General features: G+C 51.5%; 1 protein-coding gene across 6 annotated transcripts in view; it reads right to left on the minus strand.

Moving 5' to 3' along the window:
- Positions 1–1,839: 1,839 nt before the first annotated feature.
- The window catches only part of IGDCC4 (immunoglobulin superfamily DCC subclass member 4), a 37,623-nt gene continuing 25,365 nt past the window's right edge, over positions 1,840–14,097 (minus strand). Inside the window, exons 10-20 of one of the 6 annotated variants that reach the window (XM_081228506.1) lie at positions 13,825–13,995; positions 12,618–12,857; positions 12,385–12,486; positions 10,682–10,865; positions 9,887–10,014; positions 8,179–8,349; positions 7,803–7,940; positions 6,930–7,035; positions 6,205–6,433; positions 5,297–5,458; positions 4,263–4,750 (exon numbers count right to left, since the gene is read on the minus strand). In XM_081228506.1, the coding sequence (XP_081084632.1) occupies positions 4,340–4,750; positions 5,297–5,458; positions 6,205–6,433; positions 6,930–7,035; positions 7,803–7,940; positions 8,179–8,349; positions 9,887–10,014; positions 10,682–10,865; positions 12,385–12,486; positions 12,618–12,857; positions 13,825–13,995 (2,042 nt within the window). In that variant the 3' untranslated portion in view covers positions 4,263–4,339. Of the gene's footprint in view, positions 4,751–5,296; positions 5,459–6,204; positions 6,434–6,929; positions 7,036–7,802; positions 7,941–8,178; positions 8,350–9,886; positions 10,015–10,681; positions 10,866–12,384; positions 12,487–12,617; positions 12,858–13,824; positions 13,999–14,097 lie in introns of all 6 variants that reach the window. The other 5 variants (XM_081228505.1, XM_081228508.1, XM_081228507.1 and 2 more) reach the window with 5 other exon arrangements.

Below are 14,097 nucleotides of genomic sequence, written 5' to 3' on the forward strand. Positions count from 1 at the left end.
GCAAGCAGTAGGAGGCAATGGAGAAATTCAGGGTCGGGCACACACCGAAGCTCCAAACCAATCTCATTATGAGGAAGGGCAGGAATGATGAGCTTCTATTGGCCATAGGAAAGGGAGGGGAGGGGGGGCACTCCTGTGGGCCCAAAGTCCTGGAACTCCCTCCTGCAGGGCTTGAATTCTCAACAACCCCTTCTTGGCTTGTCCTAGACTCAGGAGAGGTCAAATTGGTGTCCTGGGATGCTGTCATTTTAAATTCATTTTGACAAGTGTTTAATTCTTCTTTATCACGACGCTTGCTCTGAGAGTGATATGCAAATAATGGCTATTCTCCTGCATGCAAAATGTGCAGTATCTCTCCCTATGATCTGTCAATTAACTTGGGGCTGGCTCACTAGCCACTTTGGGGGTGGTCCTGGGCAGGGCAGCCTCTGGCTCTTGGTTCCCTGCAGTAGAAAAGCAACCACACTCCAGGCACTGTAAATATCTTAACAGAGCAGCTGCCAGCTGTGATCCTGAGATGTGTGTGGGGTGTAAGTGTGGAGTTTGGTGTGTGACTATTGTGCTTAGTTTTGAGTTAATGGACACAAGGGTGTTTGTGAAGGTGAGAGTGCATGTATGGGTCTCTGAGTTTGTAGGCACAGTGCCCACATGTGTGAACATGCAGCCATGGGCAATTTTGGAGACCAGAATTAACAAAGAAGAGTTGTTGAGCCCAAATCTCCGGAGTTGGTGGTTCACTCCTCCCTTGCACCCAAGAAACTTAAAAAATGTGTGTCCAGATGGAAAGAGATCCCCGAAGAACCTAAAAGAGTGTCATCAAAGAAAGCATCTTTCCTAAATTTAGGTGCTTTTCTGAAGTGCCTGTTGAGGGAGGGAGATGGTTCAGTTCATTTTTGTTTTTGTTTTTGTTTTTTTGGTGGGGAGGGTTCCTATCCTAGGATTCTGAGTAACCAGTTCTCTTTTGAAATTTTATTTTATTGAAGGATACTTGATGTACAATATTATGTTACAGGTGTACAATACAGTGATTCATAATTTTTAAAGGTTATACTCCATTTATAGTTATAACTATATTCTCTGTGTTGAACAATATATCCTTGTAGCTTATTTTATACCTAGCAGTTTTTACCTGTTAACCCCCTACCCCTATCTTGCCCTTTCTGCTTCCTCTCCCCACTGGTAACCTCTAGTTTACTCTCTATGTCTAATGGGTCTGTTTCTGTTTTGTTATATTCATTTGTTTATTTTTTAGATTCCACATATAAGTGACATCATACAGTATTTGTCTTTCCCTGACTTATTTCACTTAGCATGATACCCTCCAAGTCCATCCATGTTGCTGCAAATGGCAGAATTTCATTCTCTTTTATGGCTGAGTAGTATTCCATTGTATATATTTACCACATCTTCTTTATCCATTCCTCTGTTGATGAAACACATTGCTTCCGTATCTTGGCAATTGTAAATAATGCTGCTATGAACACTAGGGTGCATGTATCTTTTCAAATTAGCATTTTTGTTTTTGTTTTGATATATACCCAGGGGTAGGATTGCTGGGTCATATGGTAGTTCTATTTTTAGTTTTGTGAGAAACCTCCATACTGATTTCCACAGTGACTGTACCAATTTACATTCCCATCAGCAATGTACAAGGGTTACCTTTTTTTTTCAGAGATAGATCAGTTCTTTCTTATAACCACCTGCTCTTTCCCTCAAAAACCAACATTTCCCATCCTGGTAGGAAATACATTCTCTCGTGCAGAAAGGCTGAGGAAATTCTAGTCATTTGGTTCCAAAAGAGAACATTTTTGGAAAATAGTTTATTAACTCATTATAGAGACAGATACATGATCAATGCCTTGGCTTAACACTAAAGAATATCATACTTGTAAAGAGAAAAAAAACACTGGAAAAATAATTAAACAATACAGCAAAACTACAGACAAATAAATGAGCAGGTACCGATTACACTTGTCATGCATCAAGAAAAGGTTTTTAAATGAGACTCAAAAACCGTAAGGCATCGATGGTAGATGACAAAGGGATTAATACCCTGTAAAAGGCCAATGGACCCTTTTCTAATAAAAATACTGTTGCAAAGACACAAACCTAACACTTCCAAATTACCCAGAGCCCAAATCATATATAATGCTAGTGAGTAATGGCCACTTTCTTATCAACTGTGAGTTATAGGCAGATACCAGATTTATTACTTATTTGCTTTTGAGAAACAATTTTCCACCCAACCTAATGGGTTATAAATTGTTTCATTTGCAGCTATTTAATTTAAACCAGAACCTCACTGCCTGTTAAACAAGAACATGAAAAATGACTATGTGGTGTAATGCTAAGAGCCTACTGTTAAAACAGCCATTTAATTCAGGGCAGTTTTTTTTTTTTTTTTTTTCCTTTAGAAAATAAAAAAATCAAACCAGCAAAATAAAATGAGGCTTTTGACCTTCAGAGCACTGATGAAACATATACAGTAGTGTTAGCCACAGCAACGCTGAATGCTACAGAAATAGTACAAGTGACAATTCTGTCCTAATGAGATACAAAACCAACATTAATAATCTTTAGTGTTATCATAGGCTGCCTGAAGGAGGGGGAGGAGGAGGAAATGTAGGTGCGGATGTCAAACGTGAGTGACACCCGAGTGTAATAAACACAGATGCTGAAAGGGTCTGAGAAAGCTGCAACTCCGCTGAGAGACATTTCACCATTTAAAAAAAAAAGGAAAGATAGACTGGTTATTTCTAATTTGGCCCAGAAGCCAGAGTTAACCCTTGATGTGCTGCTCAGTTAGAAAAGATGAATGCAGGGAGAAAAGACCGCATACTCGATGCTCCTATGAGAGGCTGAGGTGCAAAATCAAATAAATGACCTTGTTTTCTCTCCACAGGAAACAGAAGTCAAGCTTGTCCCTGTGTGGTGGGTCAACAGAAAATGACTTCAGGATTGAATTTAAAGAAAAGACAAAATGAAATGAGCCCCTCACCCTTGTCCTGTGTGAAGTCCTCCCTTCCAGCACCGCAAGAGGATGAGATTCCTTCCACCTCCATGCCGTCAGCTCATGTTCAAGGTGCACAGAGTGGGAAGCGGTGGGGCCATGGAACCCCTAATTTCCGTCCCCTTCTACCCTTCTAGCTTCAACTGGGAAGGAAGGTCCCCAAACCCCTCCGTCCAGCAAATCTGCCTGCCTTCCTAGAAGGGAGGGAGTAATTTTACCCCAAGCTTCTGGGTCGTGTTCCCCTTTCCTTGTCTCAAAAACCCCCTTGTATGACTTGCATTTATCCCCTCCAAGGAGAGCCCTCCGATCTCAATCACAGGCAGAAAGATGCAAGGGAAGCTGAAAGGTCTTTTCCAAACCTGCACTGGGGGTAGGCAGTTTGCCTGGGGAGGGGGCCAACGGAGGCACAGATGGGAAGGGGGTGGGAGGATGACGGCTGAAGTGGATGGCAGACACAGGAGTCATGCTCTGGCCTTGAACAGACATGAGGTAGTCACGTTGTTAGGGAAGGATGCAGAGATTGAACCCAGGCAGGAGAACCACATGACACAGCGTGGGAGAGGTGGGAGAGACAGCAGAGACAGACGGAAAGAGGAGGCAGAGAGAGCGCAGAGAGGAGAGGAAAGGGTATCAGGGAGGAAGAGAAGGGCACTAGGATTGGGAGAGCAGGGCGACTGGGAGACAGACACTAGAGGAGTGAGCGGGGAGGAAGGAGGGGAGAGCAAGAGAAAGCAGATTTTCAAAACCAGGCACTTCCCCAATTACAACACTAGATGCAGAGTTGCTCTGAGGGGAGCCAGAGTCACCCTCTCAATTTGGGCACTGGGGACATGGCAGAGGTGATGCAGCTAAAGCGTTAGGCATTCAGAGCCTGCTTGCACTCAGCCCAGCCAGACAGGAAGTGGGCTGGGGCTGTCTCTGTCAGACAGGGCACTGGAGACACTCTCAGAGTGTGTAATAAAAGGCTGGGTGACGGAGGTGGGGGCCCACAGGGCTGGGCACTGTCCTGACCTGGAGGACGGAGTAGGCCGTAGTGACCACTGCCCAGGCCAAGGTTTCCCAGCTCACCAACCAGCACACGCACACGTGCTTCACATGTGTACAGCACGTATAGCTGTGCCTCACGTGTCTCTCGCCTACCACACATGATATGGGTGGGGAAGAGTGAATAATCCACTTCTTCCTCTCCCCTGAGCCAAAGCACCCTAGGAGGCTCCAAATGGCTTGATGATGGTCAGTACCTGCAGGCAGACACGTGTACATGTGTGGCCACACGTGTCATGTCCCATGATCCATACCAGCCTGCCCCAAACTGTGCCCTTGAGGGAGCTAAGCAGAGGAGGAGACTGGGGCTCTGGGCAGGCCTGGGCTGGCTGCTGGAGGGCAGGGGGCCTTTGGCTGGCAGCTGTTCCCTGGGGCCTCCTGCAGAGCCTCACTGGGCTGGAGGTCCGGGTAGGGGCAAGAAGCACTGGCTGCCTCTGGCAGGCAGGTAAGTCTGTCTGGCCCAGGGCTTGCCTGCTCACACCCTCCCAGCTCCCTGTCCAGCCAGTCTGCCCCTTGCCTGAGATCCATAACACCCAAAGTGAGGTCAGCAGCCTCTGAAGGCAGCGGATCCTCAGGTTCCAGATCTTGGAGGTGGAGGTCAGGGTTCCCTTTGGATGCACTAAAGTCAGAGTGGACAATGACTTCGGCCTCCACCTGGTTCCTGCAGGCTGGGGGCGGCTTCTTCCTCCCATTGCCCTGGTCAGAGAAGAGAACACAAAACCATCACTGAGAGTGACCATCAGAAGAATGACCATCATTCTTGGGAGGCAGAGAGACTGACCCCCAGCCCAGAGCCCGTTATATATTACATGGGAGTTGGTAAAGGAAGAACAGTGACTATCCTAAAAGAGATGATGATCAGATCCATGGGAAGGCAGGGAAATACTACACATTTGCCCTTGCTGAGGAGTTCCAGAAGTACCAGATTCAGTCAGGGCCTCAGTGAATAGGAGGAAGGGCTGAGTGCACTCAGGCCGGGTGCACCGTCAGATCCATGTAATTCTGCTGTGGCCCACTTACGTCTAGGTTGAGGAGGGATTGTCCCCAACCCAAAGAAATACAGATTCTCCTAAACTGGCCTGCCCTCCATCCGCTCACCTCTAGAGGCTCCAGGGATCTGCTGGCTAGACTTTTAGCCCCAGGGAAGTTACCACCAGGGCTCTCCAGAGGATTCACTACTTGCTCTGCACAAACGCGGGGACCCTCCTCTCCTTCCCTCCCCCCTCCTCCCAGGACGCTGACCTTGATGGCGTCATACACCAGAGCCTGCAGCAACAGCGTCTGCCCGGTTCCGGCAGGGGGCAGCAGGGCCCGGGTCAGCGAGGGCATGGGGCCTGCCTGGGGCAGCTCACAGCCTGCCCAGGAACCTGCCCAGCTCAGCCCACCGTGCTGAGCCCAGGAGATCTGCACAGGAAGAGAAGTGGGAGCACTAAGAGCTTGACTGTGAAGTATGAGAGGGAAGTGGATGGAGCTCCCTTCACAGACTCTCTTGGCCCCCTTGCTACCTCCCTCCCCAAGGCTGTAGGGAGGAGCACAGAATGGGCTGAGAGTCTGGGGGTGAATTTGAGGATAGAAAGATCCTCCTGCAGAAAAGCCCAGAGGTTTCTGAGCCAGGCAGGGTCTCCTTCACCACAGAGGCAGGGAAAGGATGAGGAAAGACTCAGGGGTTTGAGCTGGCTGGTCAGGGAATGCAGGATGAGCCACCACTGCTAGGATGGAGGGGACCTGCCCTATGTGGGCCCACCTTATCCGGATCCCGGTCCCACTTGACCACCTCCAAACTGACCAGCCTCTTTTGCCCAAACTGGGGAGAGCCGGGTCTTAGAGGTCTCCCCAGCTCCCAGGGTGAAGAGGGATTTGGGTGTTCTGGCCACCCCGACAGCAGACAGCCCATCGGGGGCCCTCCCCTCCTTCCTGAGAACCAGGCTGACCTATTCTGCCAGGGATGGAGGCCCATCTGCTTCCCTGCCCTCCCAACCCTTTCAAGGAGGAGGGAGAGTGTGCCTTTTCTTCTGCAGCTGGCCCAGGAAGGGGAGGGGGGAGGAGGGAAGGGGCTCTCTCACGGGGTCACACATTGCGCTCTCGCGCCCCCTGGTGTCCTATTTGGGCATGAGCCACACAGTGTGGAGCTCGGACCTACCCAGGCTCACCTTTCTCTTGGAGTGACCCCGGCAGTCAGGACCGCCACCACCCATAAGGCTGTGCACTTCAGCCCTGTCCTCGATGTCTGAGGGCGGTGGGGACCAATCCTGGGGACGGGGGTGCACAAGGGACTCCAGTTCATGGGCAGCCGGGGGGCTGGGGGGGGCAAGGCGGGCTCGGGAGTACAGCGTGGGGTTCCCAGCAGTGGCCGTGGAGGATAGGCCCGGGAGGGCTTCCCTGGAAGGGAAGATGGGGGACAGCACAGTGGTCAAAGAGAGGGGTGGGGATGAGACTAGTATCTAGTCCAGCCTGTATCCCTGGGCAGGTTCCTACCCATCTCTGCGACTTAATTTCCCAGTCTGTGCAATGAATAAGAAATTCTGGGATTGTTCAAAACAGCTGTGACACTACACTGGGGTCCTTCCTCCCTTGGCTCCAGTCATCTGGAGATTTGGAGTCCCTCTCTGCAAGATGCTGGCAGCTACCAAGGAAGCGGCAGAGAGGCAGCTCTACCTACGCCTGCCCTTGCTGAGGGGATATGCTGGGGGGCTTCCGTAAACCCACCCCCTACTCTCATGAGGTCATCACCCCCAACCCCTTCATCCCAGAGTCAACTTTAGTGGGGCTCCTGGGAGTGCCCAGAGCAAGTCATGGCCACTTTCCCTGCTCCGTCATCTCTGCAGCCCTTCTGGAAACCTCTCCTCTGTGTGGTCAGACTGGTTCCTTCACCCACCGGTGGGGGCCACGGCGCAGGCCAGCGCACATGCAGGCCAGGAGGCAGAGGAGGCCCAGGCAGACGCCCACGATGATGCCCGTGACAGAGTGCACGTCCAAAGAGTCTGGCGGGGGAGAGGGAGGGAACAGAACAGATGGAGGACAGGAGAGAACCCAGGGTTCATAGACCAGGACTTGCAGCTTCCTCCAGAGACCCCTGGCCTGAGTCTCACCCTTTGGACATGTGAAATCTTCTCACGCAAGGACAGGAGGGCCCCATGGACTCACAGAGACCACCACTACGTCTCTCTCACTGGACATCCGGAAGTTGTAGTTCCTCCCCATCAGCCTGGCCTGAAACACACCTCTTGCCTGCCTAACAGGGCTGGTTTTGCAGGTGTGCAACACCTGCAGGGGCACGTGGCCCATGCTTAGAAGGGCTCTGGGCTTGGTTCAATGCTCTGCTGTCACCATCTGGAAATTCTTCCCCCTTTTTAAATAAGGGACCCCACATTTCCCTTTCACACCGGGCCCTGCAGATTACATAGCCAGTCCCATTGCCCAAGACCTCCACCCCATAAATCTCATCACCTTTCCAAGCCAGTTCTCCAATCAAAGCAATCTCCCAAAGAAACCAAGCCAGTCTCCCGCAAATCTGACCTCTCAACTGAATCACCACTGAACCACACCCATCTTCCCTTCAAATTTGTCCTCTCCACACCAGATGAAGAGGGCACTTGTCCAAAACAATGAAAGTGTAGTCATGCCCAGAGGCAGGACCTTGGAAGAGATGGCTTGAGGGTTAGAAGTCAACTGTGTGTGGGGGGGGCCTCTGGAGAGCTTGGGCTGCCCCAGGATGGACCCCACCCCTTCCTGCCTTCCTGCCTCTTACCTGAGAGCTTTTCCTGGAGAGTAATCACATCCTGCAGGCCAGAGAAGGGCCCAGGCCCCACCTCCGTGCGCGCCCCCATCTTGAAGAAGTACCTAGTGTCGCTCTCGAGGCCGTGGACCTCAGCACTGAAGATGTTTCCTGTGGGGGGGGGGGCGTGGGGAAGGCAGGGAGAGCAGGGTTGGTGAACTGGGTTGGGGTGGGCTGGGAAGTGGCCCTGAGAGAATCTGCTTCTCCCACTCAGGCAGTAGCTTCTGCCTGCTCCTCCTAGAACAAACCTCAGCGGCGAGCTCACTACTAACCAGCCACTGGGGAGGCTGCAAAGTGGGGAGAGGGTGGGGAAATTCTTGCTCAGATGCCCTGGGGCGCGAGCCCTCACCCTCGGTGGTGAGCAGGGTCCACTGGTGCTCAGGCTGGGTACGGTTGCTGCTGTAGAGAATCAGATACTCCACGATCTCGCCGTTGGGCTCCGAGGGGGGGCACCAGTGCAGCCGAACGGTGGATGGCGTCAGGGGCCTCAGGCGCAGGTCAGATGGGGGTGTGGAGGGCCCTGGGGGTCAGGAGGGGAGAGGGGGAGAGGCAGGGTCACTGACAGCCCCAGCTCTGGGGGCAGCTGGGAGCCAGGGCATGAGGACATAGCCTCCCTGCTTCCTCCTTCACCGGAACAAACCACAAACCACAAAGCAGAATGAGGTCTGGTCTCTCACTGGGGAAGTTCTGGAATACAGTTGAGGAGGGGGCTTCAGCACCATTCCTCCCCTCTCAGAAGCTCTTTTCTACTCCTTGGAGCAGAGCTCCTCAAACTTCCACACCCAAATACTTCCAAGGGTTGAAGAACCCTCGGTATTCTAGGGACCTGGGGGCAGAGCTCAGAAGTTTTCAGAAGGCTTACATTTTCTTTTAAATTCATCTATTCCGTGGTAACATTTAATATAAAAATAGTGTTCGAAATATTTTATCATTTAGCGTTCCTAACTCCCCTTGCCACCCGAAATCTTCAAGTAAAGTTGGTTGATGCCCTCTGTAGCCTCTGTCTACGCCTTCCCCTGGCATAAGTCCTCAGGGTCAGGGGAACCGCAGTGGGAGAAGCAGCACCTTGGAAGGCTTTGTGGTTTTTATTCAGAGAAGAAGTTGATCCTGGGGGGTGGGAGTGAATGAGGAAGGGGGAGAAGGAGGGACACAAGGTGGCTGGTGTGCTGGGAAGGGACAGAGATTTGGGGGCTCAGGTTTTCGAGGCCCAACAGAGGGTGGGATGGGGACCCAGGGCTCTAAGGCATAACAGAGCCACAGCACCACGGGCTGCCAGAACCCTCCTTTATCCTACGTGACTTTCCGCTTCTCAGGCTCCAGTCTCCCCACTTGCGAAAGGAGAAAACATGCCCCCCTCTGTAGCCTGGTCAGTTGTGCTGGGGATCCAGTATCACAGAGTCTCCTTGGAGAAAACACCGGGGTCTCCCTAAACTCCACACGCAGTTTAAGACCATAAGAACTGAAGTCATGTGTGGGTGAGAAACAACTTGCAAGCAGTTTTTTAAAAAGTGAATCCATGAGGGTAGAGGGCCTCCCCACCCCACTCTACACGCGTCTTCCTATTTCAGATCAGGGACAAAGGTCTGTCAATAGAAAGGTGAGCAGTCTGAGGACTGGAAGCACCAAAGAGCCTCTGCTGTGAGAACAAAAATCCACTTGTCTTCAGATGCATTTCCAGAGGGTTCCAGAGTCACAGATCTGCAAAGCGAATGGTCCCATCCTCTCTTTTGACAGATGAGGACCCAGAGGCCCTTCGTGGGGAAGGGGACTGCCTAAGTCTCAGTGTGTGTCAGGGGGATGACGGAGACCCAAACGCAGAGCCCAGGATGCCTGCCTCCAGACCTGGCCCCCCTCACAGCTCGCTGAGGTCTTCCCACAGCCTCTTAAAAGAAACCACTCCTCTAAATCTTATGTTATGATGTCTGTGAGTAAACGGTTAAGACCAGCACAAGACTGCCTACAGAGATGCAGAGCAAATGGGGTTCTGAGGGGCGCTTCAAAAGAGGGATGCTGGGGCAAGAAGGAGTTCCCTGAAAGATGGACTGGTGGCCACTCACGGTCAGGCAGGGTGGAGCGCTCCACTATGGAGCCGAAAGGCCCATCCATGTCCACGCCGTGGGACTGTACCGCAAACTCGTATTTGGTGAATGGCTTCAGCCCGCCAATGAGGATGTCTTCTCCAGAGCTGCCGAGGCAAGAAACATGACAAGGGCTCTCAGGCACACCCTCCTAGCAGGGCAGGCCCCTCCAAATCTACTCCCCTACCCCAGCCCCATGGGGTCCACTAACACCATCCAGAGGACCTGCAGAGAGGTCTGGATGTACTGTATGTATGTATCAGGCTCCATGTCCAATCCCCAAGCCAGAAACATTTCTGGATTAATCCACATCATTCTCTACCCAAGGGACCATCTCTGATGCTTCTTTTCCTTGACTTAATTTTACTTCAGCTGCAGCTGTATATATCTATTTCTTTTTATGCTTTGGTTCCTCTGCCAAACAAACAGCTCCCCAGGTCAGGGTCTCTGTCTCCCCATCTAACTGGGGACCTCTCAGGACAGCAGCTGGGCTGTCTCTTCCCCATCACGTGAAGTTGAAGAAATAGGTCTGTCCTGCGTGACGTTTCCTAGGGTTGAGTACAAGGCTCTCCTGTGAGGGGACGGGACTGGATGGACGCCCCTTTTCCATCTGTCACCATCTGGTCATCAGACCCTCAATGTGCCCCCAGTTTAACACATGAGTCATGAAATGTCCCTGAACCCCCAGGTCCCCTCTCCTCATCACCACCTTCTGCCTTCTTCCCCACCGTCTGCTCTTCCTCCCCCTTCGCAGCATCAGCCCCCTCTTCCCACCTGGTGTAATAGGTGACCAGCGAGGCATTCCTGAGCCCCCAGGGGCTGAAGCGCACCGTGTAGTTGACAATCTTGACTGTGGTGAAGTCTGGTTTTTTCCACCGAAGCCAAATGGATGTGGAGCTGTTTGATTCTGCATGGACATGGGCGGGGGGCAGGGGTGGCCCTCTCTGGATGGGCAGGTCTGGAGGGTGAAAATTAGAGTGTGGGAATGGAGGAAGGATACTCATCCCTCAGTATGTATAGTGGTTTGCAGTTCCCAGGGCACTTTCTTTCACCCAGTCTCTTTTGATCCTGTGAGTTGGGTGGCACCATTCTCACTTCAGAGATGAGGAAACTGAGGCTCCCAAGAATTTAAGTGATTTTTGCCAAGAGTGTACAGATAGCAGACTGTGGAACACTAGTATGTAGGAATGTAATAGAGAGAGACAGCAAATCATGGCAATTAAGAGCACAGATTCTGGAGCCAGGCTGCCCTGATTCAAATTCCAACTCTGCCACTTAGTAGCTGTGTGACTATGGAGAAGTTAATTAACCTCTCTGTGTCTCCATTCCTCATTCTGTCAGTGGGGGCAGATAATAGTACCAACACCTCATAGGGTTGTTATGAGGATTAAATTAGTTAATGTTTGTAAAGGACATGGAAAAGTTTCATGGAATGAATGTTTGTGTCCCCCCAAAGTTCATATGTTGAAATTTGAACCTATGGTGGGTCCTGTCTTAGGGATTAGTGCCTGTCTTTGTCTGTTCAGGCTACTATAACAAACAACCGTAGACTGGGTGACTTATAAACAACAGAAATTTATTTCTCACAGTTCTGGAGTCTGAGATCAGGGTGCCAGCATGGTCAAGTTCTGGTGAAGGCCCTCTTCTGGGTTATAGACTATTGACTTCTCACTGTATCTTCAGAGCAGAAAAGGGAAGCAAGCTCTCTTGTGACTCTTATAAGGGTGCTAATCCCATTCATGAAGGCTCCACCCTCATGACATCATCTAATCCTAATTACCTCCTATTACATCAGATTGGAGTGGAGGGTTTCAGCATATGAATTCTGGGGTGACACACATTTTCAGTCTATAACAGTGCCCTTATAAAAGAGACCCCAGGGAACTCTCCAACCCTCTTTCTGCCATGTGAGGACACAGCGAGAAGATGGCCTATGGTCTATGAACCAGGAAGCAGGTCTTCACCAGACACTGGCTCTGCTGGGGTCTCGATCTTGGACTTTCCGGCCTCCAGAACTGGTTGTTCAAGCCACCCAGTCTATAATGTTTTGTTGCAGCAGCCCCAACTAAGATCCTGAGCCTCAGTTTCCTGGTGGGCCACAAAGGGATACCCTCCCTGCCTAGAGCAGAGGAATAATCTGATAGACGGTGCAAATGTAGGTGGATGTATTTTAAAAATTGTTTAAAGGTCAAACTTGGGAGTCAGAAGTCACTGATGAACCATGGGGTTTTTCTCTGTCCAAACCTTCCATATTAGCACTGTTCATGGATAATGAAAACACGGTAAGCAGACCTACAAGACAGTTCACAGGCTGGAGCTTCTCTCTATAACCTAGAAGAGACTAGTAGAATGGGTTTGCGGGTGGCTGAAGCTTCCAGACAACCTGACCACCAGAGCTGGCCCAGAGGAAAGGGAAAGGAGGCCACACACAGACCTGTTGACTGAGACCTCCTCCCCCGCTTCCCCAGCCCCCTCACCTGGGGTGGGAGCCTTTTCCGTCTTGCCCTTCCACACTGCCGCATAGCCATCCTCGTGTTTGTTGAATGCCACGAGCTTCACCTCGTACAGCTGGCCAGGGACTGGGGAAGGTCATGGGGGTCACTCACTGGCTAGAGGAACCTCTGGGGTCATCTCCAGCCACTGACCCCGCTTGTCCAGTCTCCCGCTGGAGCTATGTCCATCTCATCCCTCCCCACCCGGCCCTCCTCACCTAGCTGGGTCAGCTCATACTGCTTCACTTTCTTCTTGAGCCGGACAGGCCCCACATCCCAAGGCTGGTCTCCACGGCCCCCTGGAGGGCCCTCGCCATCTGCCTCCTCCTCCTCTGTCCCCACCTCTCGCCAGTACAGTTTGTAGCCAGAAATCTGAGCCGGGTGAGGGGGTGGCTGCCATGATACGACCAGGGACTCCATCCTCGCCCGTACCTTCAGCTCTGCAGGGGCAAAAGGGACTGCAGGCAGAGGAGCAGGAAGGGAGGAGGGAAGAGACATGAGGAAGCAAAAAGCAGGAAGACAGCGTTGAGTGACAGCCTTGCCAGCCTTCTCCCAGTGCATCACCATTCAGCCACCGGCCTAAGGGCCAGGCCCAGGCTCGGTCTAGAGGACACCTCACTCTTCCACAAGTGCAGGGAATGCAGGGATGTCTCCTGGGCATTTGCAAAGAGGTTAGCAAGGAGCACCTCTGGGGCAGGGCTGACAGCACCTCGCTTAGAGTAGGGCTCTAGAATTCTTCTGAAGGAATGAATGCATGAGTACCGGCAGGTAGGGGATCACAGGGATTGCTAAAGCCGGGAAGGAGGGATGGAGCCATTGGAAGTGGGGAGCCCTACTTGGAAGCCTAAGAGTGGGGCAGCTCACTATGTGTCTGATGCTGTTCTGAGTACTTTGTACCATGTATTTCAACTTTATTCTCACAACCCTATAAAATAACAAAAGTACTATTATCCCTGTTTTACAGATAAGAAAACTGAGGCTCGTAAAAGTAACTTGCCCAACGTCACACAGATAGTATGTGTACCAGGTTTTGACTGCATTTAACCACTCTACTATTGGGCCTCTCAACCAAACCCACAACGATCATAATCATGGAAGCAGCTACTATTTAACAAGTTTTAATTATGTACTAAACATTTTGTTTACATTATTTAATCCTCATGCCACACCTGGCAGTAAATGAAGTCTTAGAGTTGTGAATGGTCTGTCCAAAGTCACACAGCAGATGGAAAGGAAACACGAGCTCAGGGGTGTCTGCAAAGGCCAGCCCTTCGCCTCTTCACCCATCCTCCCTTGCCCATCGAGCAGGGGGAGCCATGGAACGTCTCTGATGGAGGAGGCGGCTGGGTCTGGGTTCCAAGGGCAAACATACACATACATACATAGGTACACGCATCACCCCGATTGTCCCCTCTGACCCCGTACCGTGGCTCTGGTTGTGCACACTGGGCGTCCTGTGCTGCATCCACTGGGAGGGGGCCCCGTAGCCGGTCCCTGTGCCGGCCGATATCCGCACTCGATACACCTTGTTGGGCTGAAGCGAGTTCAGTGTAAACTGTGTCTCGTTCCCTGGCACCTCGGTGGAGAAAATCTGATCTGCTGGGACAGAAGAGACTGGCTCTGGGTGGCCACCTAAGGACCAGGACTCCTAAACTCCCCTACACCAACTTTTCCACCTCAGGTCCTGGTTCCTCAGGG

Source organism: Mesoplodon bidens (assembly GCF_964165515.1).
Source record: "Mesoplodon bidens genome assembly, chromosome: 3".
NCBI classification, from domain to species: domain Eukaryota; kingdom Metazoa; phylum Chordata; class Mammalia; order Artiodactyla; family Ziphiidae; genus Mesoplodon; species Mesoplodon bidens.